Source organism: Gnatocerus cornutus, chromosome 1 (genome assembly GCF_029298725.1).
Source record: "Gnatocerus cornutus isolate USDA-ARS CGAHR chromosome 1, icGnaCorn1.1, whole genome shotgun sequence".
Classification (NCBI taxonomy): domain Eukaryota; kingdom Metazoa; phylum Arthropoda; class Insecta; order Coleoptera; family Tenebrionidae; genus Gnatocerus; species Gnatocerus cornutus.
In genome coordinates, this window is record NC_142233.1 from 24,658,664 (window position 1) to 24,681,932 (window position 23,269).

The 23,269-nt window shown below is 33.8% G+C and overlaps 2 protein-coding genes and 1 long non-coding RNA gene across 6 annotated transcripts in view; 1 reads left to right on the top strand and 2 right to left on the bottom strand.

Moving 5' to 3' along the window:
• The window catches only part of Calx (sodium/calcium exchanger 3), a 58,001-nt gene extending 41,090 nt beyond the window's left edge, over positions 1 to 16,911 (bottom strand). The window contains exons 1-2 of one of the 2 annotated variants that reach the window (XM_088031000.1): positions 16,100 to 16,911; positions 12,769 to 13,662 (exon numbers count right to left, since the gene is read on the bottom strand). In XM_088031000.1, coding sequence (XP_087887126.1) covers positions 12,769 to 13,662; positions 16,100 to 16,761 — 1,556 coding nt within the window. In that variant the 5' untranslated portion in view covers positions 16,762 to 16,911. The remainder of the gene's footprint in view (positions 1 to 12,768; positions 13,663 to 16,099) is intronic. The other variant, XM_088031006.1, reaches the window with a different exon arrangement.
• LOC148180938 (uncharacterized) lies at positions 9,652 to 10,483 on the top strand. 3 transcript variants are annotated; one of them, XR_015770843.1, is made up of 4 exons: positions 9,652 to 9,744; positions 9,804 to 9,903; positions 9,952 to 10,152; positions 10,306 to 10,483. It is a non-coding gene; the product is annotated as an uncharacterized LOC148180938 (long non-coding RNA). The 3 variants fall into 3 exon arrangements; XR_015770841.1 differs by having other exon boundaries at positions 9,804 to 10,152; XR_015770842.1 differs by having other exon boundaries at positions 9,653 to 9,744; positions 9,783 to 10,152.
• Positions 9,743 to 11,181, bottom strand: LOC148180939 (uncharacterized). Its single transcript, XM_088046812.1, has 2 exons — positions 10,471 to 11,181; positions 9,743 to 10,411 (listed from the first exon to the last, which is right to left on the bottom strand). Exons 1-2 carry the CDS (start codon positions 10,885 to 10,887, stop codon positions 9,764 to 9,766), a joined length of 1,065 nt encoding a protein of 354 aa, XP_087902938.1. The 5' UTR covers positions 10,888 to 11,181; the 3' UTR covers positions 9,743 to 9,763.
• Positions 16,912 to 23,269: the final 6,358 nt, after the last annotated feature.

The window sequence follows — 23,269 nt, forward strand, 5'->3', positions numbered from 1 at the left end:
CAAAATCTTGAGGAAGAGCAATGCTTGGACCCTTGTGATGTGGTAAGGGTGAAGCCTTTCTTCTCTAATGATTCTGCTGACCGACGTGTGATTAACATCCAGTTGAGTGGAAATTTCACGGGTACTTATTGCTGGGTTTTCATGCACCAAATGTAAGATCTCTTCTTCTAGTTGCGGTGTTCGGGTTGTTCTCGGACGCCCTCGATCATGGGCATTAATTCCTAGAGGGTTAAGGCTCCCTGTTTCTCTCACTCTACCGCCTAATCTTCGGATAGTATTAGTTGGCGGGTGTCGCCTAGCAGGGTAACGCTCTGCATACACCCTTGCGGCTAGCGCAGCATTATCTTCAAATTCTCCCAAAATGAGGTACATATCAGCGTACTCATTGTTTCCATACATTTTGACAAGTTTGATTATAAATGTCAAATCAAGTCAATTTTGATATCAGCTATCTACTTCCTTTTCTGTTTTTGCACGTGAAAATCACCCTGTTGCCAAATGTAATTTGATCGATTTTTATTCAAAAATAGAAACTAAAAACTTGATAAATTTAAGTTAAAATGGAATGCAGTCGGGATAAATGGAAACAAGAACATTAATTAACGGTATTACAACTAGTTACCACAGTCATGCATGCATATGCTAGAAGCTACATCCTTTTGAATGAATGGGTTACCTTTGAGATGCTATAACATTAAGAAAATGAGGCAGAGATTTTTTTTACTATTTTTCCCGTGTTCTCTAAATAATTCGCAGCAACGTACTGAAGAGCATATCCGCCATTTTTGATACACCCTGTATACAAAGTTTTTAAGAAATGACTCTGACAAAATTTATACAGATGTCCGGAAACCGCGCACTACCGAGATACTGTATCATCGAGCAATGCCATAAATCACCGGAAAAATGTTAAAAAAACAAGATGTCATCAATTTTTCTAGATATAAATTGAAGAGTAAAAGTTTAATGCCAAAAACATAAAACTATAGTAACAGTTCAGCAATGGTGCCATTTTCCTAATTTTATTTTGGTCCTACTGCGAAAACAAAGCGTGTGGGATTTTTTTTAAACATGTTTTTGGTACTCTGGGGACCACCCAATTGCTTCTTCTGGGCCATAAGTTAATAAGGATTTTAATTTTGAATTGGCATCCTTTAGAACCAAGTGCGTAAAAGTGATAATACGGGTGGGTAAAAGTATGTCATTTAAAAAGAATTGAAATTGTAAGTATAGTTCCACCAAGTTCGTCTGAGCCACCATAAAATCATAAAAATTTGCGGACAACCGCAACGGGACAGCTTGAATAGATTTTCAAGTGCATATAATGAGGGTTTATTTACCCAAATTTGCACCCTGCGATAAGAACACTATCCCAAGCCAGGGCAGCTGTTTCGTCATAAATATAAAAATACCACAAGCTGTCCAGTTGTGGTAGCGCTCAAATTTTTATGATTTTATGGTGGCTCAGACCAACTTGGTGGAACTATAAGCACTCGTTGAAATTTGAAAACTCCGTTGAATCCGCACCTTGAAACGGTACGGAAATTCTTTCAACTAAAGTGTCAAGTTTAAAATAATTCTCAGAACAGTCACTTGAAGCATTTATAGTTAAATTTTGGTGGGATTGTAGAAAAATTTTGATTTCTAGTCGTGCGAAATGAAATATCACACGACCCATCTACAGCCTCGTTTGACTAACCATCAAATATTACCATTACGCAACATGTTGTAAAAATAGTTATTTCCTAATTTGTATTATAAAGATACTCAAGTTGCTATGGAAACAAAGCTATTATAGCATTCCGTAACGAAATAGGATATTATAGCACTGAAAACTAATGCGGAAATAGCGAAAAAAGCCCTGTTAGGGAAAAATAGTATAAAAACCTCGTTCATAACGCACACATGCAATTTAAACTTGGATTCGTGCCTTAAAATTAGCCTTATGAAACTCGGTGTTTTAATATACTATTTCCAAATGTTTTGTTGTAAGAGAGCTATTTTCGCATTCGTTCCGAATGCGTTTATAGACCATTTCATAAGACACTTGTCTCTTAGACAACTCGTCTACGAGCTTGTTTTCTAATTTTAGAACATGTGCGCCAAAACCCATGTCATGAAACGTGTATTTTGCGTATATTTTTGTATGCACCGTGTTCGAAAAAAAAACTCATTGTAGTTAAACATAAATTAAAAAATGCCACTTTACGAAGATTAGTTACCTCAAAATGTATACATAAAAATTAAATTCTTTCCTATTCGCGATTTTGACGTTTAACAAGTGAGATTACTGACTGAAATCCAAAGTAAAATGAAACCAGCACCAAAGAAATTACATTCCCAAGGTAAATAGAAAAAAATGAAACAGGGTGTACTATTATGATATTGTTTAGCAGGCATGGGAACGTCAAAGCTCATTATATTTTCTTTATTGATAGTCGATTATTTACATTTTCGTTTTCTGAAATAAAAATGATTATTATTTTCATGAATATTAGAATACCTATATTAGATACGCTTACTAGTACCTTCATGTCATTACTTCTGCAATCACTATTTCGAAATTTTTACTTTACAAATATACAGGGTGTCCGGACAGTGGCGCACCACCTTGAAAGGGGGTAATTGGGTGGTCCCCCAGAGTACCAAAAAAATGTTAAAAAAAATTCAGACTCTGCTTTCGCAGGAGGACTAAAAGAACATTAGGAAAATGCAGAACTGTTCCCCCAATAATTTAAATTTCTAGTATTCAAAGCCATAGTAACGTCGCTGTGGTATTGTTGGCGTCAGTCAGGTCGGTTCATGAACGAGTAATGTACCTATGGTTTCATGTGAACGATGCCACACTGATCGAGATTGTTGATTAAAAAATCTTGTAAACAGTTTTCAGGCATTTCTAACAAAAATTTTCCGGTTTTTTTTGCACCATGCTTTTGCGTAAAATGGCCTTTAGGTAACAAATTCTTTTGAACCTAAAATTATTGCACAGAAATCGTTAATTTTAGCATTAAACTTTTCCTCTTCAATCTATAAAATCTAAAAAAATTGAAGACATGAATTTTTTTTAACATTTTTCCAGTGATCTATTGCATTGTCTGATGATACAGTTCACGGTGGTGCTCGACTTTCCGGACACCTGTATAGTTTATGTTAGATAGTACCTCATACCGTGAGATCATTTAAAAAAGTAGAGAATGATTTTCAAGGTTTTAGTAATGGAACACTGTACCTATTCAATTTTTAAGACCTTTTTACGGTTTAATTAGGATAATTAGTATATGATGTATTTATTTAAGAAATGTGTTTCAAGGTGTCGTTTTTTACTTCTTTTGGAGCACAAAATTGCAAAATAAGTACTTTCTAATTGTTTTTTTAAACAATGATATTTGTTGTTTCACGTCGAATATTTAATTTGAATATTGTCAACGTTAGCCAAATAAATCAATACCGTAATAACTTCATGCTGCTTGATCAAACCCGACGTAGGAGACAATGTCAGACATAAATAAAACACGGAAGCACCCACACTGTAAGCTAAAGAGAAATAAGACATCCTGTGATTATTCAGTCTTGGTCTTATGTGAATGGTATACAAGATGTTATTTGTTTTATACTTTATCGATTATTTGACACAACTTTTAACTTGTAATTGACATTTCATTACAATTCCAAATACTTACCTTTCAAAAACGACATAAAACCAAAGAATTTAATATGTGCCAAACTGCAGCCATAAAACATTGACATCGATATGAAAATGACATAAAGAATTGCAACATTGTGAACCTAAAACTGCGGTCCACAATAGTAATTCTTCTTCCTTTTGGGTGCTCGCAGACTCGTGGCATCGTGAAATATGCAAGTTTCCCACTTCACAAAGTTACGTGAAATGACACTCTCCTGGAAAAACGAAGTAAAAATTGACATCGACGCAATATCATCAATTCGTCAATAATATCCTCTGAAGTAGAAACTCCAGCTGACGCTGATATTTTAAGCTCCTCAAAAAACTGGAAACATATTCAAGCACTTAGCCCTCACGCAGACAATTTCAATTTGTTAATTGCTATGTCATCGTGGTGAATTATCGGATTAAGGACTAACTGAAACCAATAGCTGAAATTAAATTCTGCCGTTCTACATTTCAGCCTTTGTCGCTTTAAACTTGTTGAGGCAATTTTAATCAGTGTGTAAAGCTGACAGTAACATTTGTCTTTAATTTGGGGAAAAAGACAAAAAGTGTAATTTTAGAGAGCAGTGTCAGAAACATGTTCACAGAGAGTAGGTCATGGTTGATGTTCAAGTATTTAAAAAACTATTCATTTTGCACCAACATGGCAACCTAATGGTGTTGAATTGCCTAAATGGGGAAAATGATTAATTGCACAATTTTCGTTTTGTAGGAGGTATTTTGTTACGTTTATTTACAGTTAATGAGTTTTAATGACAGTGCGTTGCTTATCCGATGAAACTGGAGAGAATTTGCGTGTTGGGGGCTTAATTAAATTTTTGGAAACGCAAAAGTGAGTTAAAGTGGTTAAGCGCGCAAAGTTGTGGCGATGTTCTTTCAGGTGACGATTGATTAGGCAAGAATATTTTAAAAGCTTCGTTAGGTAAGAAAATATTTACCTACAAATTTTTATGCTTTCATTACGTCGATTACAGAGACAAAAAAACTTAATAAACAACTTTTAAAAGTTTAACTGGTGGTCTTGACAATTAATTAAATATAATAAATATAATTAAATGTTTAAGTTAATCACAGTTTATACAATTATAATACTGAATTTTATGATGGAAACTTTTCTTCATTCGTAGCTATTTCGTGTTTGTAAACCTCTAAAAATTATAAATAAATTGTTTAATGGCCAAGCGGAAACAATAATTTCTACATATGTACCTATTTCTATTAAAACGAACTAAAATCCCGCATTTGAAAGATTTGTGAATTTTGGGAAAACATAATTATTTTCAAGAATTTAGGAAGTTATTTAGCAAACGAACATTAAAGATAAGGTAGTTAATTAATTGTTATTTAATTGATTTATAATGTAATTGGAATTTAATCATACTTAGAAAAATACATTTTTCATTCTGCATCAGTAGAAACTTCAATTTTCGACTCATTAAACAAAGCCGAAATAGTTTACATTGGAGCACCCCATATATTATTGCATTTTCAGATTCTACATTTAAATTTTAACTTTATCTATAATGTGCTATACTTAAATTGACTTTGAAATTTAATTGAATTTGAATTTTCAAGCTATCTCTGAAATGGTTTAATTTATAGATAAAGTGCCCCTAATTTGGATGTAGAATCTAAAAATGCAATAATATATGGGGTGTTCCATTTAAAATAAGCAAGTCGACCACTTATTCCGGCATAACCGGAAGTGTCACAAACATGTGAATATTGTTGTTCGATTCGTTTTATGTGCTTATTTTGTTTCCCAAAATTTTAAATTTTCATCCTTCGTAATTTATGAAAAAAATGTCAAAACATATAAATACGTTTACAACAGTTAAAGAATTAAGAAACTGTAAATAGAATTTTACAGCTCAAAACCAATGTTTGAATCGTAGGCAAAGGCGACAAAGACGTAAAATCCTCACCGTGCGAAATTTGTATATATCTTTTTGACCAATAAACGATCGAAATGTAAATTGAACACGTTGATCTAACAATTCTTTGATACCGTTAGTTGCAATTTTTTAATTAATTTCTAATACATCAAGAAAATTAGATTTTATATTAATTTGGAGGCAAAAAAATCATCTTGAATAATAAAACATTTTGTGTAAATAATACTTTTATGTATACTCCTTGTTGTAGTAAAGGTTGCTTTACTTTTAAATTCTCCTGAGCGGTCAGTGCAATTTGACTTTTTTGCCGCACTGCTGCAGCTTTTACACACTGAGAGAGCAAAAGTTAGTCACCGTTGCAATGAAAAGAACGGAAATGTGTGATTCACAACTCAAGAGACCACAAAAAAAAACCTTTCAGGCTTTAAAAAGTGATTTCGCTTGAAGTTCTTTCAACCTGGAAAATAGAGATTTTCGCACCTCGGTGTACACACTAATACTCCTATCTAGTATTTGCAAAAATTAAAATTTTATATTCAAAACCAAAAGGGCAATTTATAGTTCATTTGTGAAAATGATATTATAAATCTGAACATTAAAAATTTAATAGCATAATAAAATTATCTAAGAATTTTTAGCAATTAAAAATTAAATTAAAAAAAAGTACAGTTATTTTAATTTTCGCAATTCTGTGAAATTTAACAACAGTCTTTGTCTTTGTGTTTTAACGAAAATCCTTTAATTAATCTAATTTAACATTTTCTGGATAGTAAGCTCTTTGTTTATAGCGTCCACAATAATAGTAGCTTCCAACATCATTGTCTTGTCTTGCGAATAAAATAGGTGAATCTAGACAAATTTATTTACTGCGGTGAATTAAAAATTTCTGTCATCCTACCTTCGTTAAGAGATAATTTGGCTAGAAATTCTGTGATTGCTGAGTATCACCTTGGAAGTAAAAACAGAATAAAATTTCCTTTACAAACTTCAATGGTCTATAATTAAAATTAGACGTAATTCCACTAGGAAACAGTATAAATGAAATAGGTTAAACATCCGTGATGCAATGCAAGCAAAACATAAAGGCTTCTTTGAATCGTAGAAAAAGTTTTTGTTCGCGAATAATGTATGTAGACAATTTTAATAAACACCGGATATAATTAGTCCATACCTTGAGGTAATATTAGATATAATATGTAGAGCTACGCGCCAAGCCTCAAGTTTATAAATAAACCAAAATAGGCGTTATTGCACGTTCAGAGTACCTACATATTTTCACATCAAGCTCTAACTCCAACATTCATCCTTAAAAGAGCGTACAAACACGACAACGCTTTTAACCTACTGAATTTTGCATCGTGTAACACGCTCGCTCATTGAAATTATACGAATTCACAGAAAAATTACAACCATTTTCACCAAAGCTTTAGACTTTCTCAAAGTAACCACAGCTTTAAGTTGGAAAAGCTGATTTCATGCTTTATTTAAGATAAATGCCATCAAAGTCAAATTTTAGACGTTTTATTTAAATAACGCATTATTGAGGGTTTAACTGTAAGAACACTTTCCTGTTCTAGACATGGCAACAGTGACCATACTTTTGCGTACACAGTGCGGCAAAAAAGTTAAATTACTCTGAGTGAAGCATTCTTTTTACAAGTTGTTTCGTTATTTAAGATGATTTTTCCATATTAAAAATCAAGCTAAAAATTAATTTTATTGATGACGCCCTTTATTAGAATATGTATTTTAAAGTTCAAAGTGGCGTTGTCAATGTGTTGTCAAATGTTTTAATTTAGGTTTAGATCTCGCACTGCAAGGAGTTACGTCTCTCCAGCAAATGCCACCCTGGCTGACGGTTCAAACGGCAAACATTGGTTTCGAGCCGTAAAATCCAACTTATAGTTGCTCGAATGTAAACAACTATTGACAATGTTAAACAAATGATTGAATTTAAGAACTGTACAAAGCTCTGAATCTTCTCAAAGTAACCACAGTTCAAAGTTTGCAAAGCTGTTATGATGTTTTATTTCAAATAAATACCATCACGCTCTCGATTTTTATCCTTTCGTGGCTCTGCAAGATTGTCGATCCTGAACTGCGGTGAAAATTTTCATCTAAATAAGGACCCGATTTTTCCTGGAAACTGCAGTAATTTTGTCTTTTATGGTTGGGTGAAAAATCCGTCTTGCGTCAAATCCTGCAGGATTTGTTGCTGTTTTGCTACCGACCATGTAAGCGTTATGGCCAATGCGAAGTTTTATCATTGCAGTCGTTTTATTGTCCTCGATGAATGGGAATGACCGCGTGCGTTTAATAAACCCCCAAATAGGACAGTCGTTAATTATTTATGGAGAAAGGGTGAAACGGTGCTAATAGTCTCGCAGGACCAGCTAAACGGTGAAATTTTAATTTTCAGGAAAGGGAGGTTTATCCCTCTTTCTTGCCCATTTGCTCGGTTTTATGTTCGTTTAACTCTTTTTGTACTCCTAGAATTCATCTTTGTAGTGTCTTTGTCGTAACGTAAATCGATTGATGACAGGAATATTGGATCAACTTCCTGCAGGTCCGGCTATATTTTCATTTGAGAGGTCGTTTGAAAGCCCATTACTTTCTTCAAACAGGATTGTGAGTTTTAAGGGATTTTTTCTTTTGGAATGTTCTGCTCGTGGGAAGAAAGTCGATTTTTATCGCAACTTTGTGTTGTGATTAGAAATCCGTTGAAAGAGTCTCGTTGAAAGTTCTTTAAGCAGTTCTATCTGAAAACCTCTCAGTATTCAGATCACATGAAATTACTTTTGCAATAGTATAAATGCCTTCTGTTTCATCACAGTTGTCTAAAGCAAGCGTTAAAAACGAGGTGAATCTGTGAATAAATTGTAGCCGGTTCAATCTGCGGCTGTGTAATTGTAGAAGCAGTAACTTAATTTGAGGTGTCCAATTTCGCTTGAGTCGTTAATGAAGGTGAGCTGAATTTGTCGCGTTGAAATTTTTAGTTTCCTGCTTTCGTAAAATGTAAGAGCAGTTTTCAGGTACAAACACTCAAAACTTTTCCTCTTACCCAGAACTGATCATTCAATGAATACTCAAAGTTAATCAAAGTCAGAACAAAATGGAAATGTCGAGCTGGATCGAAAAATAAAATTGGGTCGAGTTTGTTTACAGATGGGGAAAAGACAACAAAATTCATGTCTTTTGATTTGATTTTATTCAACGAAAATTCGAGCAAATTTTGCTTACTTAAAAGTCTTGTTTGTCGTTCATTTAGACGCTTTAAACAACTTTGACTTTCTCTTATTACAGTTATTCGTGGCACAGCTAAGGCTTCTTACGTCCTTGAAGAAAATTTAATAATATTTTTTTATCCCCTGTAGGGTTTTGCGTGGGTTATGTTAAGCTTTATGTAAAGCACAACTTGGCGGTTAGCTAAGGAGTAATTAATAGCGGTCATTTCTCCTCAACTTGCAGGAAGTTATAATGGATCAAAATTCCGGACTCTTATTGCATAGTTGCCGTTTTGGGGGTCATAAAGAAGTAACGTGAAGGAAAGCATGCAAAGGGAATGGGATGGAAAATTAGGAAATAAAATCTTGATATAATATGGATTTGTGTTGATGTAAATATTTTACCAACTGGAATAAATTCAACAATTCTTGCAAAAATGCTCCCAAACCACAAACCGGAAAAGTAAGATAATTTTAAATTATCAATTATGTATTATCATGTTATCGCATGACCTCATCGTGCATCCGTAATAATTATTTTTTCACTCATAGATCAGGAACAACGATTTCGCGCATAGCAACCATCACCGGTAACTAAGGCTTTCGAGCACTAGTGCGGGAACATGCACGCAAAAATTTTGCCATAGAAGCCATATAGAAAATATCAGTTACTACAAATTTAAAGAAACACGCATTGGGATCCTCTTCCCCTAATATTTATTTAAATAAGTTAACAAATTACAAGAAAATTAATATTTTTTGAGAAAAAGTTCATAAGCGCCATCTATTAGCAACTTAATAATTGTTGCTCTTTTGTAAAAACATAACCTCAAAATAACATTAACAAGTTTTATGATTTTAACGATTAATAAAATTAAGCTTTTGTGAAACGTTTTATTTTACAAATACTCAAGTAATCGATGTTGGTCATCAAGTAAGTATACTCAGTACTTTTAATTTTTATTATTATAGATGTTTATGTTGAATGTGCAGTTGCTGCACGAAGCAAACGACACACCAGAAACTCCAGCAGTGTTTTCAGTTCTCACGGCGTTACTAATATTGTACGAATTGTTGGAATTGGATCTTACAGGTTCCGTGTCTGTCAAAGTGTCTGCTACTTCTATTTTATTTTTTAAAGAATCTTGGATATATCCCTCCGCTACTGCGGAAGATTTCCAACCACCATGTCTTTTAACGGCTAGAAAGTCAAGCCCCTTGTTTGCTAATAAAGTAGCACTGCTCCTACGAAAACAATGGCCAGTATATTGATGAGGGTTTGGAAGTTCAAGATATTTGGCGATCAATGATGGAATTTTCCCAATGGTGTTTATACCAATAGGTAAATTTATACATTTTCCTGCACGATAAGTTAGAAATAGTCTCCTGTTGTCAGTCACAACTTGTAGTCTTAATTTCACAAATTGCTTTATTATTTCGACCCATTCCCTTTTGGTTATGGCAAATTCCCGTTTAACCTTAGTTTTTGTTTCAGGAATAGAAACCAAAATTATGTCATCTTTAAAGATAACATCACCAATCATCATCTTACAAATTTCTTCTCGGCGGCAGGCTCCAGAAATTCCCATAATCAAAATCGTCTAAAATATAAATGTTAAATTTTTGAATGTAAATTTCTGAATAAAGACAAACCACTCACTTTCATCAAAAAATATTCTTTGTTAGGGGCCTCTGTCAAAAATTTTGTAATATGTTCTCCTTCAAGTATTTGTGACTTTTTTGGAATGTGATGTTCCGTTTTCCTTTTAAGAAGGGCAAGCAATTTTGGATATTTCGAGATATCTATATTCTTCTTAATATTCAAGCAAGATCGTATCATGCTATAAATTGGCCACAATGTTTTTTTAGTAGAAGCTATTTCTTCAAAATAGGCCACCAAGACGTTTTCAGAGTAATTTTTGATCTTTTTATCTTCGCACCATTTGACAAACTGAGAAAACGTACTCTCATATCTGGGGCGTGATTTTGTCGGCAATAAATTGTTTATTGCAGCAGTTGCCGCACTTTTCACTTCGGGTGGTGTACACTCGAATTCAAACTCTTCTTCCGAAGACATGGTACAAATCAATACAAATCTTTATTTTTGAACTTTTTGCTTGACAGAATTGACAACTGTCAACTGGAAACTTCAGCGACTTGATTTTTTATACCAACAAATGCGAACTATATATGATGGCGAAAATTTGTTACAAACTTCGTGCAAAAAATGTTATACAAGAGACGTGCGGGAATAATTTTGCCTGATTCGTGCGACATTCCTTCACTCGTGCGCGGGGCGCACTCGTGTTGAAAGAGTCGCACTTATCTGCAAAAATTGTATTCCCGCACTAATCATGTAAAATACTATTACTTAATAATAATCGTTTTTATTTCATCGCAAACTAAATAATAGGTACAATGCATTTGCTTAATATCAAGAATAGGATTGATCGCCCTAAGGCCAACGATCGACGAACATTCACTATCGTCGTAATTACTAGTTATACTCTAGTCAAGAAAGAGAGTAGTCAATATTTAATCGATAGATAATAGGAATCAATATCACGTTTTTTCACCTCTTGTTAAGCCGTTTTGTCTACACGATTTACTTTATACTTGTTAATCTTGATTAACGATAGAACATAAAATTGCTTAACGAACAAAAAGTGTTGTAAGCTTTAAAGTGTATTATTTGTAATTTATATTACTTTTTCACAGTTACATGTCACTGATAAAGTGAGATAAATTAAAAGTGATCACCGCGATTTGTTTTCTCTCTGCGAACTGAATTAAAAAGGTGTTCAGTTTGCTAACGTTGCGTAATGAAATGAAAATGGCAAATAAATTATAAAGAAGCTTGTTATTGGAGCTTTAATTGGACGTGTTGAAGTTTTGACGTGAAAGACGAGAAGAAAAATTTCAAAAATAGGAACTTGTGTAACAGTGGCTTCTTACTTAACTAGCCTAAAAAACACTGCAATTTTTCCTAATTAGTTTTTCTCTAAATCAGCAAAAGTCAACCAACCTTAAAAAGTCCATCACGAAAACGAGTATGATGCAATTACAAGTCCAATATATTTATTCCAAAAACGTTCCCCGCATACAAAGTTCATTAAAGAAGGTTTAATTGAAAACACTAAGTGCATGCCAACAGAAGACTGTCTCTAGCGTTTATTATGTATTCGACGTTTATCAAATAAAGCTTAAATTGTGCAGGAATAAACGCAAAACGTCAGAGTAAATAAACAGCAGAAAAAATTATGCATTGATCGTTTGCTTATTTAGTCATCAATTTTTTATTAACTATATGATTCGAACACGAGCTAAAATTAAAAGACTGGGAACATTGAGCGAGTTAGTGAACGGAAAGCAACATCCTCATTATCCAAACTTTTCAAATGAAGCCATTTTTGAAGATATAATTAAACTGGGTCGATATTAAGGCATTGAACTTTGTTAAAAAACAGATAAAATAGATAGTCATTTTTCCTGTAGATAATTTAGCGGTTTACAAAAGACCAATTTTAGGAATCAGTAGGATTTGAAAGGGATAAGTTAGATACCAGTAATGGATACATATCAGTTTTGACTAATAGATGGCAACACAAGCAACTGACAGTTTTTTTGAAATCGCTAATATAATAAAAAAAAGTTGTAATAAAATACCTGCTAATACGCACTGAAAATTACAAAAACAAGGTTATTGCTGATGCTCCTACCATTTGGTGACGATTTGGCAAATGTGACAGTTCTTGAACGACCAATCACACACTACATTTTAACTTTTGCGCCTACAAAAATTCTCTACAGAAAAAATGTGGTTTATCTATTTTTATCTTGGATCAAATATCGTTTTTCAAACATGCAGAATTTAAAAAAGCTGGTAAAATAAATTGCCTTCCATCATTTTTTTGATGTCAAAATGTAATCAAATTTGGGTCAATTTAATTGAACTTACTCTGACTCGTTGTTTTCAAAAATTAGTTGTCCTTCGTTAGTTTCATATTCTTTTCCAGATTTGGCAGTCCCATCTTCAGTCCAGTACGGCACAATCACTCGTCCTCTAGCCCCAGAACACCTAACCACTTTGAGTTCATAAGTTCCAACACTTTCCACCAGATCATGGTTTTGTTCCTCAAACTTGAACAACCCTCCATGGTCATCATCCAAAATAATAACAGTCGCCAAGGTTGGCGAAGTTAACACCCCCGACGGCTTCGCCCCTCTCAACTTCACAAAGAAGTGCTCATCTGGTTCAAATACATCATCATCAATCACTTCCAAAGTCACCTTCTTCTCTTTATCTCCAGGCGCAAAATGTAAAGTCCCTTTAGCTGGAATATAATCACTCCCAGCTTGTGCAGTTCCATCTTCAGTAAAATATTCGACGCTCACGGCGCTATCAATATCACCACTTCTTGCAATTCGGACTTCAAATTGGCCACAACTCTCCAACACGGTATATTTGGAAGGTTCAAAGAACAACTTGCTGCTAGAAGGATTGAATTCGGTGGCTCCAGATTCGCGTTGGATTTCCGCTTTTATTTCGCTGAGATCACTTTGAGCCCTTTCGGAAATACGACGGAGAAGATCACCACTGCCCATTAGCTTTCTTGTTGCTTGGATGCGGTAAAAAGCGCGAGATTTTGGACCACGATTAAGAAGAATTTCATGGGCCATGCGTTCAAGAGCACTAAGGTCGGCATGAGGATGTTGTTGGCGGAGATCTTTTAAGGTGGTTATGTACTCTTGCTTGATGTCGTCGTGGACATCGTCGAGACCGAGGAGTTCAGCACTGCCCATTTCTAGGTTGTCGCCTTCGGCTTGAACGATGACGCCGCGACGATTCATCCTGCAAAAAATAGTACAAGTTTGACAACTGGTGAATGCGCTGGTACAAAGGTTACGAAAATCGTAGGAGTTTTCTTTAAAATTATGTGCTTGCTTTCTTAGTCTTCTCTGAATAAACCAAGCATCCATTCGTTAATCATTTATTTTCCCACATTTGACCTCACCTTTAAATGTCACCATTCCCCGATCAAGTATTTTTAGGAAAATGCCACTGAATGCGGTAATCGCTACCATTAATTTCACAAATTAACGGAACACCGCATTGTAAATATCATAGTAACGCCATTAAGAATCAAAACAAAGGAATTATTCAATACGAATTTTAACATTCGGTGTGTTCAAACACTAATTGTTTGTCCTCGTGATAGTATAAAAGGATGTGTAGATTTAAGACCGTTCTGTAATGCTATTATCTGTATAGATTACAAGTCTTCGTATATGCTTCTCTAACAAAAGACAATATAACACGGATGAATAATAAATTTCCCATTGTGCGCATACATTTCACATTAAAGTTTGTGATTATCAAGCTTTGTATTCCGACTGAAACTCGTAACAACACTTGCAAAGTGTATCAAATATTGTGACAACTGAGGTGAAATTAAGTAGATATTTATGCGAAAATTTAGTAAATAACAGATAACAATTTATCCAAAAGTTGTCCAGACTGCGGTACTCTTTGTAAATCCATATCAGAACAGTAACATAAATTGATGGTGGATTATTATTGTGATAATAATCAGTAGCGATGAATATGTATGTAGAGTTGTAGGTAGGAACATGTTTCCTACATTTATAGCTCGGTTGTAATTGAAACTAATATGCATGACAATTTTATTCAATTTTCTAATGATATGTAGAATTATCCACATTCATTTAGCCTTACACATCTTGTTTTAATATTAGCATAAATGCAACTACATATTATTGTTGTTATTACTCGAGAGTTGATAAATACAATCATGTTTAAAAACAATTGGATGTATGAATGTTTGCATGTAGTATCAAAACAATATTTAGTTATTATCTATTGTATTTCTGGTTTAATCTACTTTATTTATTTCTGAAAAATCCAAAAAATGTGGTTATGCATACAAGGTATCTTTGGGTGGTACAAAGTTTGACCCAGAAAACTTGGGACTTGTTTTCATAATGGTATGACAACTCTTTTCCTGCATATGGAAAAATGACGTGATAAATTTTCAAAAGTTGAATAATATGGACATTCACATGTTAATTTAAATGTTTCCATAAGTGTGCGTGTTAGTAAAAGTGTCGGAAAAATACAATTAGGAGATTTTATAAAAAATGCATGTTTGTTAACTTTTGCAATTTGATTTTTTTAATTTAGAAGATTTGTAAGTACATTCTTTAAAAACCAAAAAAATAAGTCGAAAATTCTAGAGAATTCAAAACTAACAAACAAAAATTTAGGAAAATTAATTCAAAATATTTATAGATATTTTTTGTTTCAAAGCATTTCATTCAAAAGCGTAAATTTCGAAAATAGACACTCGGCTTTAAAGTTAGTTGGGTTTTTATTCTTACAAAATGTTTTATCAGTTTCATAATCATTCCTTAAAGGCGACTTTAACTAAGGACCTTTAAAATATTTTTTCAACAATTTGTTTCTATGGAAAAAAGTCACTTTAAATGGGCTCTAAAATGATTATGAAACTGACCCTTAGGCTCTTAAATTATCAAATTTATATTACCAAATTATCAGTATATCAATTTTAAAATTATCAAGAGAGTATTACTTTTTCAAATTGCAAATCATGAGAACAATTTTTAGAAGAAGAATCATTTAAGATAAAGATAAAGAATAGAAGATTCTAAAAACAGTTTGGGACGTGTAAAAAATCGTAAGCAATCTAAAGAATTCAGTGAATTTTTAAGTTCAGTGAATTTGAAAAATCAAAAGACCTAAAAAACGTATAGTAAAGAATGAAGATGATTGCAAGGATCAGCAAAATCTTAACAAAAATAATTGTTTGAAAAATTGACATTTTTTGCGTAACATTTTTGGAACATCCTGTATAATAAATAAATACATAATTACATTTACTACACTTGTGAATGTATTTCAAATTTAGAGATTTTCGTCAAACGTACAAATGTTACAATATCCAAATATATCTTCCATGTTCGCTGGACACACGAACGTAAATATGTACGTTGAGTTCTATTTACTGTTTTAAACGCAGCATTAACGCAAACAGAGCTAACACAAATGTTACAAATTTAAACACTAATTAAGGCATTTCTTATAAACAAATTAAAATTCAGAGTAGTTATAGTAACTAACATACATAAAAGTAGTTGTACTATTTTATTTCTTCGAAAGACTGGTGATAAAAGATCAGAAATAAAATGTTTTAGTGGAAGAACTCAAATTAATACTTAACTCATTTTAAAAACCACAAAGTTAGTTTTACCTATAATCCTTCTTCATGTATTTGTACATTTTTCTATCAGCAGCGTACGCTGTGAGTACTGTCAATGGGAAGAACAGGAATGTGAGCAACCCCTCCCAGATCTCCACTTCCCCCGGTGAGAATAGTTCCAGAATCATGTACAACCAAACATAGGCAAAGACCGACCAAATCGCTGTGACGAAAAACACACTCAAATGCTTGATTCTTCTGATTTCCCCATCGGGGATGACAGAAACGCAAAGTGCGATAATCACGAAAAGATTATACGCTGCTGACCCAACGATAGTCCCCGGGCCTAAATCTCCAGCTTCAAAGTTCTTCGCGTAGACCTCAATGACCGACAGTAAGATTTCTGGAGCGCTGGAGCCCAAAGCCATCAACGTTAAATTTGCCACCGTCTCATTCCACATCCTCACCACCACGATTTGTCGCTCACCCCCCGGCTTCTTAATAGTGACCTCGCGTTCTTGCGACGTGATCACCTCAATCGCCGCCATAAAGCGATCGGAGATGATGGACACTCCGATGAAGAGGTAGATCATTGCGAGGAAGTACACTATACCGCGTCCTACAACCTCGGTCAAAGAGACGACTTCTCCGGGTGGCCCCCAGCATGGTAAAAGAAGGCCAGGGGAGCAGTTTTTCGTCTCGTTCGAACTCATCACGGGCGCGCTCGGCGGAGGAACATGACAGACGCCACGACCGTCGACGCTGAACTGCGGAGCGGACGAGCCAAACCCTCCACGGAAGTCGCGCAAGTCCGTGGAGATGGCGATCGGCGGTGTTGGAGAGCTAACCGAGGGGTACACGCACCTCGTGCGGAAGCGCTGGCAGACACACCCACGCTAGAGATGATGAGAATATTTAGGAACACAACGGACCTTGAGGCAGCGATTTTCTAGCTGCGAACCAGATTTAAACATTTCGCGTGTTTTGTAGCCAAAAGTTAATATACTGCGCGCCAAAATTACGGTTTGCTTACACAAAGTTTGTGCCACAGAAATTGGAACACCTAGAAAATTATAATTAGAATTTGGAAGAACAATGAGGAAGGAAAAAGATTATAACGCCATGTCCTTTAATTTACATGGCGATAATGCATTCCTCCTCCTATGTTTTAATAGTTTCAAATTTAGGCACTGTTATTTCGTCTTGTTCAAGAAAGTTTGAGCAAATTTATGGAAGTGCAGAGGTTTGTATAATGCTTCGCTCATATTTGACGCACCTTGCCAAAAGTTTGGCAGACAAAAATAAAGAAACTGCCTAAGTTAGTGCCTTATGGTGGTACACTTTGAGAATGTGTGAACACCAATTATTATGAAACATGAATGTTGCATACTTATTGCATTATTTTTCTTAAATATGTAAGAACTAAATACAATACAGTGGAACCTCTATAATCCGAGGTAATGGAAGGGTTAATCAAAACTTTTTTAACGAATTACATACCACATCTAATCTATCTATGTAGATGTCATGTTACCGAGTTTTAGAGGCTAAATTACGAAGTTTTGCTTTTTTACAGTTTGATACAATTTTTCGTACGTCAGTTCTAATTTTTCCTAAATTAAAGATGTCATGTAAACCAAAACTGCTTCTATTGTCCAAGTTGCATTGATTTTTTCCATATTCTAATCAGGTACATATTAATAAAACAGTTTTCGGAAATAGGTCATAATTAGGATGCGCAGGCAAGATAATAATGCATGGATAATTTGGTAATGCTGCTCTAGCTGACACTTCCCTTAATAAGGAGGATTGCAGATGCTGTGAAATGATATAACGATGTGGCACACAGGAATTCTGCACAAACAAGCCAGCCAATAATGTCAAAGGATATCAGAGGAAACAGATTTACTGGAACGGGATGCTTAAATATCAACGTACAAAGATGAAATAACCATTACATATTTCCGATGAAATTACTGTTTTCAACGAACTCATCATGTGATGAAGAAGTAATTAATAAGATAGATTAGATTAATAGATAAGAAGTAACATTAAGATGGTTCCAGTTCAAAAATTGGAATGTCCAGCATGTAGTTCTGTCCTAAACAGAACTGAAGTTCCCTTGGAGTAAATGGGAAGGAGTTTATGAAATTATCTTAACCGACTTACCACAGAGCTTGTCATATAACGTAACCGTAATTGTCGCAGCTAGAGAACAAAAAAGTTCTATTGGGCGTGGCCAGAGTTCTTGTTTTAATTGTTTGAATTAAAATGCGTTTCACATTTTCCCTTTTTTACTTGTTTTTGTTACATTAATCCGTAAAGTAGTGACATCCTCTTAATTTGTCGTTTCTAATAGTTTTTGGCGATTTTGTGGAAAAAGATTGCTATTAGTGATGCGTTAATTTTGAAAGCGTACTTACTATTATGACAATGTTTAGCATGCATGAGAACATCAAAACATAACATTGCACGACAAATTCAAATTAATTTTAAGTACCTTTTTTGAGAGTTAGCGTTTAGTGATCTAAGCAAAGTGCCAAACAATATCTTCACCTCAAAGACTTCGTATCACGTACCATTTTTTTGTTATATCAATTTGAAAAATAGTTAAAAAATACATAGAAAAGAACTTTTTCAGGTTTAATAAAGATTCAAAATATATCAGAAGAAAACAAAAATTTTAAAAAAAATTCAAAATCTATGCAAATCATATCTGGTTTGAACCGCCTACTTTGATGCGAATTTTTTCACGCACTAAAATTCGTCGTTTTTACAATAATTTTGAGTGAATTGTACTTAAGCTGTGTCAAGGCTTTTATTTTGAAAACAAAAAGGTGGTTTGATATTTGCAATATACTCATAATCTATACCTAACTTAAAAATTGAATTTAAAAATTGGTATTTTTGAAAAAACGCCGCCATAACTTCTAAACGTGACGTGATAGAGACTTCCGCTAAACGACATATAAAAATGTGGGCTACTTATTGCACCTAACAATTTTGAAGGTACCAATACCTTGTCACGCAGTGTTATTATTATATTTTATTTATAGATAGTCGATTATTTACCTTTTTATTTTTTGATATAAAAATGATTATCACTATCATGAATATTATAACACGTATATTACATACGTTTACTTGCACCTTTATGTCATTATTTCAGCAATCACTATTTCGGAATTGACATTTTAAAGAAATGTTAGATCAGTATTGTTAGATTTAGTTTGGACAGTTAAAAACTATTTTACAAATCTAGTACTGTAATAAGAATTTTACGTCTCTCTAGCAAATGCCGTTCAGGCTGCACACATTGCTATCGAACCGTAAAATCATACTTACAGTTGCTCCAGTGTAAATAACTAGTTCGTTCACAAAATTTCAATAACAACCATTCAAAGTTAGATCCAACGCAGTGCACTATTAAAAGATAACATTAACAATTTTATAACATCATTACTCTGTGCCTAAGTGCACGTCAAGATTTTTTGAAATAAAATTCCTAATTCTCCATGACGATTTAGCATTTTAAAGTCTGCTTTTATTGGTTTTCCAATAGAAATCTTACACTTTGAATAATTTTAAAGGCAATTAATAATTTATGCGGGCATAATATCAGGTAGTTTCCTGCTTTACCTTTTCTCACTCAAGAAGTTTAATTTTGGATTTTTTTTATAAGTACATCCAGTAAAATGTCTATTTATTTACTTCTATAGGGTTTGTGTCAAACGTTCTACTGGACAGAAATTGAACCGTTAGCGTTGATAACACAAACACTGATGTGACAAGAAATCTGATCAAAAGTCTTAAAAGACGATTTGAGGGTGAATTGTGGTGCAAAGGAAAGCTTATCGTACAAAGTGGGAAATTGCGAGCAATGCCATCTGCTTGGCAAGCAACAGCGCAAGTTAAATTTCTGGATGTCTTTTTTTCTTTTAAATTAGGTACATCAAAAACAAATCGTAAAACGAACTACATAATATGTCTTACCGATTACTTATTTTTTGATTTTGTTTGGGTATTGTTTGAAGAATTTTGTTTTTATTTAATTTTATTAAATATTAAGTAGATTTTCCTTTGCTTTTCCAAGACAAGACGGTAAAAGGTTTCAACATTCTAATATCCATCACAAATATTTCCAAAACAGATTAAACAATACACGGAGCAGAACGAATAAAAATACCAAGGAACTCATTCCTCTCCGTTATCTTCCACACCCGCATCAACACAACTTTTCAGCCGTCGCTTCCGAAAATTAACATTTTCTTTTCGCTGATAACATCAAAATGAAATTTAAATTTGTAATATAAATGGAATTTTCTTGCCAATGCAGTAAGGTGCATTTTTCAGTTACAGTTTTCAAGGACAAAAACCTAATTAAAATTATTATTAAAGGACGTCCTGGGTATGGTGCCAGAAAATGTCGCTGCGATCTGAATAAAAAGCTCTTTATCCGTAACTCCTTGACGAGCAAGAAAATGGGAAAAATTAAAACGATCTTAAAGGGATTCTCTGGCAATTTCCTGAAAGATTTTCAAGTGACCTATCAATTACACTTCAGGAAAACGAATCGTCCTAAGGTGACACTGGAGACAGGTGCTCAATTAATCGAGGACAGTTTTATAAAAAAATTGATTGGAATTTATGTAATAAATTTGTGAGCTTGTTTGAAAACTGAGATAAAGCACCGCAGATGATTTCGGTGGCTTGCTAATTCGTCGAGAGGTAAAAATAAAACATCTAAATAAGATACGCAGGCTCGGAAACGTAATCATGAGGAAAACATCGATAGTACAAATGTGCCTGTAATTAGGTTTGTACAATGTCGGGTTTGTAGGGGTGTAACGAGGTGTTGATATCGTGACAGCTGGTAGATGAGTCGTGACATCAAGAGCAGAAAATGGATATTTCTTTGGAGAGGAATTGAACGAAATCGTGATATACATTTAATGGTATGATAGCTATCATATCGTTACAACTTTATCATTTTGTGACTTTCATATTAACTATGTATAAAAGTGCATAACGTGCAAATAAAACTAGGTACGTTTATTGAAAACATGAAATTTAATGGTGCTTAGACAAAAATAACTCTAGTAAGCAAATTTGAAATAGTTTTTTGAAATGTCTCTCTTTACATAAGTACAGTAGGACCTCGATTATGTGGGCGCGAATTAACCGGGCATTATATATTAAAAAAAGTAAATCTACATCTACATTTTTCCATCTTTTTTTATTTTTAAAGGCTGTTTGACACAATCACAATTTTGAGAATTTTTCTGGCAAATTGACGTTCAAGATTTGTCACAAAATTGATGCAGAAAATGAGTTCTGCCTAATTGTCTTTTAATTTCATGAACGTAAGAATTGTTATAATGTTGCTAAATTATCTCTAATAAGTTACAATTTCTTAAAACTAACAATGGGACAATACAATAAAATTCTAATTGTAATTTCAGTTAACATTAATACAGAAAACTTCCAGAAAGTTCCCAGAAAATTCTCAGAAAATTTCGGATTGTCAAGCACTTGAACGTGCAAGATTTGAATTGGAAAATTCTGGAACCCAAGATAATATAGACTTTACTGTACAAAAATGAGGTTTAGTAAACAAAAACAAAAGAAAATCGTTAAAACCAACATTATGGGCTGGTTTACAGAAGCTACGTTATGTGATCATTTTTCCGCCAATCAAATGTCAAGAATCGTCAAATTAGTTGCGAAATTAACTTAATTTTCAATTAAATTATTGTGTAAACCGGCTCTTAAAGTGCGATTTTTGAAAAAAGTAATAATTTCAATCAACCGTGAATTTCAGTTATCCTTGCGATGCTCCATGCCGGTCTGCCCGGATAATCGATGTATCTATACTATAAAAAAAGTTAAAATGAGATTGAAGATAAATAAAAGTAAGCTGCAAGAGGAACTCTCTACGAAGCTATATAAATACAGTGTTCATCTTCTGTAGACCTCTACAATCTCCCTTTTTCTTTGTCTTCAAAATTACAAGAAAATGCAAAGTAAACAAAATTGCCTACGCTTTCGGAAATAAATTTTAAAACTTGACACTTTCAACAGGTGAAAAATATATTACGTTCATCTCTAGGCTTTTCCATAGACTAACAGAATCATCCATCACACTATTCCAGACATATTAATAAATTTTCTTTGACCGAGAATCTTTCATATGTACAAGATGAGTCTCATAATAACGAACTCAAACTGCAACTCAAAATTTGACATTAACAATAGTTCTGTCACATAAACCAAGCAAAGTGTCGCAGTTATTTGGTTATTGTGGGTAAGAAGCTCATTTTTGGTGAATGATCAATCAACGCTGTTGCAGTCGCCAGCCCTTCTGCACGATGATAACCTGGTACCACCCTTTAGAGCAAAATTTTAGGTATTAGAAACGTTAATAACACACTAACCAAAAGAAAGAATGACTAGGGCTCGAACAGCCACAGGCATGCACAATGAGGTCCAAGTAATCAAAATTCATGAATTGTGCAAAATAGATGCCCACCGACGTTGATCCTTAATTTTTTTAGAAATATTTTGGTATCTAATGACAAGTGAAAGATGTATTATGTGTTGCGTTTTCAAATCGTTAGGATCTCGTTATTAGACGACTCACCTTGTACAATTATAACTTCGTGGCCATTGCTTAAAAATTACGAAATAATTTTACGATGGCCTAGGTCCTATAACCCTGAAGCGACCTCAGTAATGTGAATTTCTATAAGGAGTGAGAGCACAATGACGACAGCCAGTAGATGAGAAGTCGAAAGGTTGAAATAAAAAATGCTGGCTCGGAAATATATTCATGAGAATCATGAGGAACAGAGGATATTGCAAATTCAAGATACTTTTACGATGGGTGATGATTTTACGAGGATTTCTTAGAGCAGGCGTCATAACACCTATCTTTTTAAGGAAATTATTATTCGTATAGAATGTTTCCGAGCAAATTACCAAACGTTGGTTGATATATTTTCTACGTTAATATTTGATCGCTATGATGCTACTTTAAACACCCTCAAAAAGAGAGGAAACTTGATAAGCACTCTCTAAATTAAATTAAATTGCCTTTAAAAAGAAAAATCAACTGAAAGAGTAAGCATTAAGAAGGGCATTTAAGTTCATGTTTAAATAAAAAAAAATTCGCTCTTTAATTGAAATTAATACATTTTGGTTGGATGATTCTATCCTACAGCT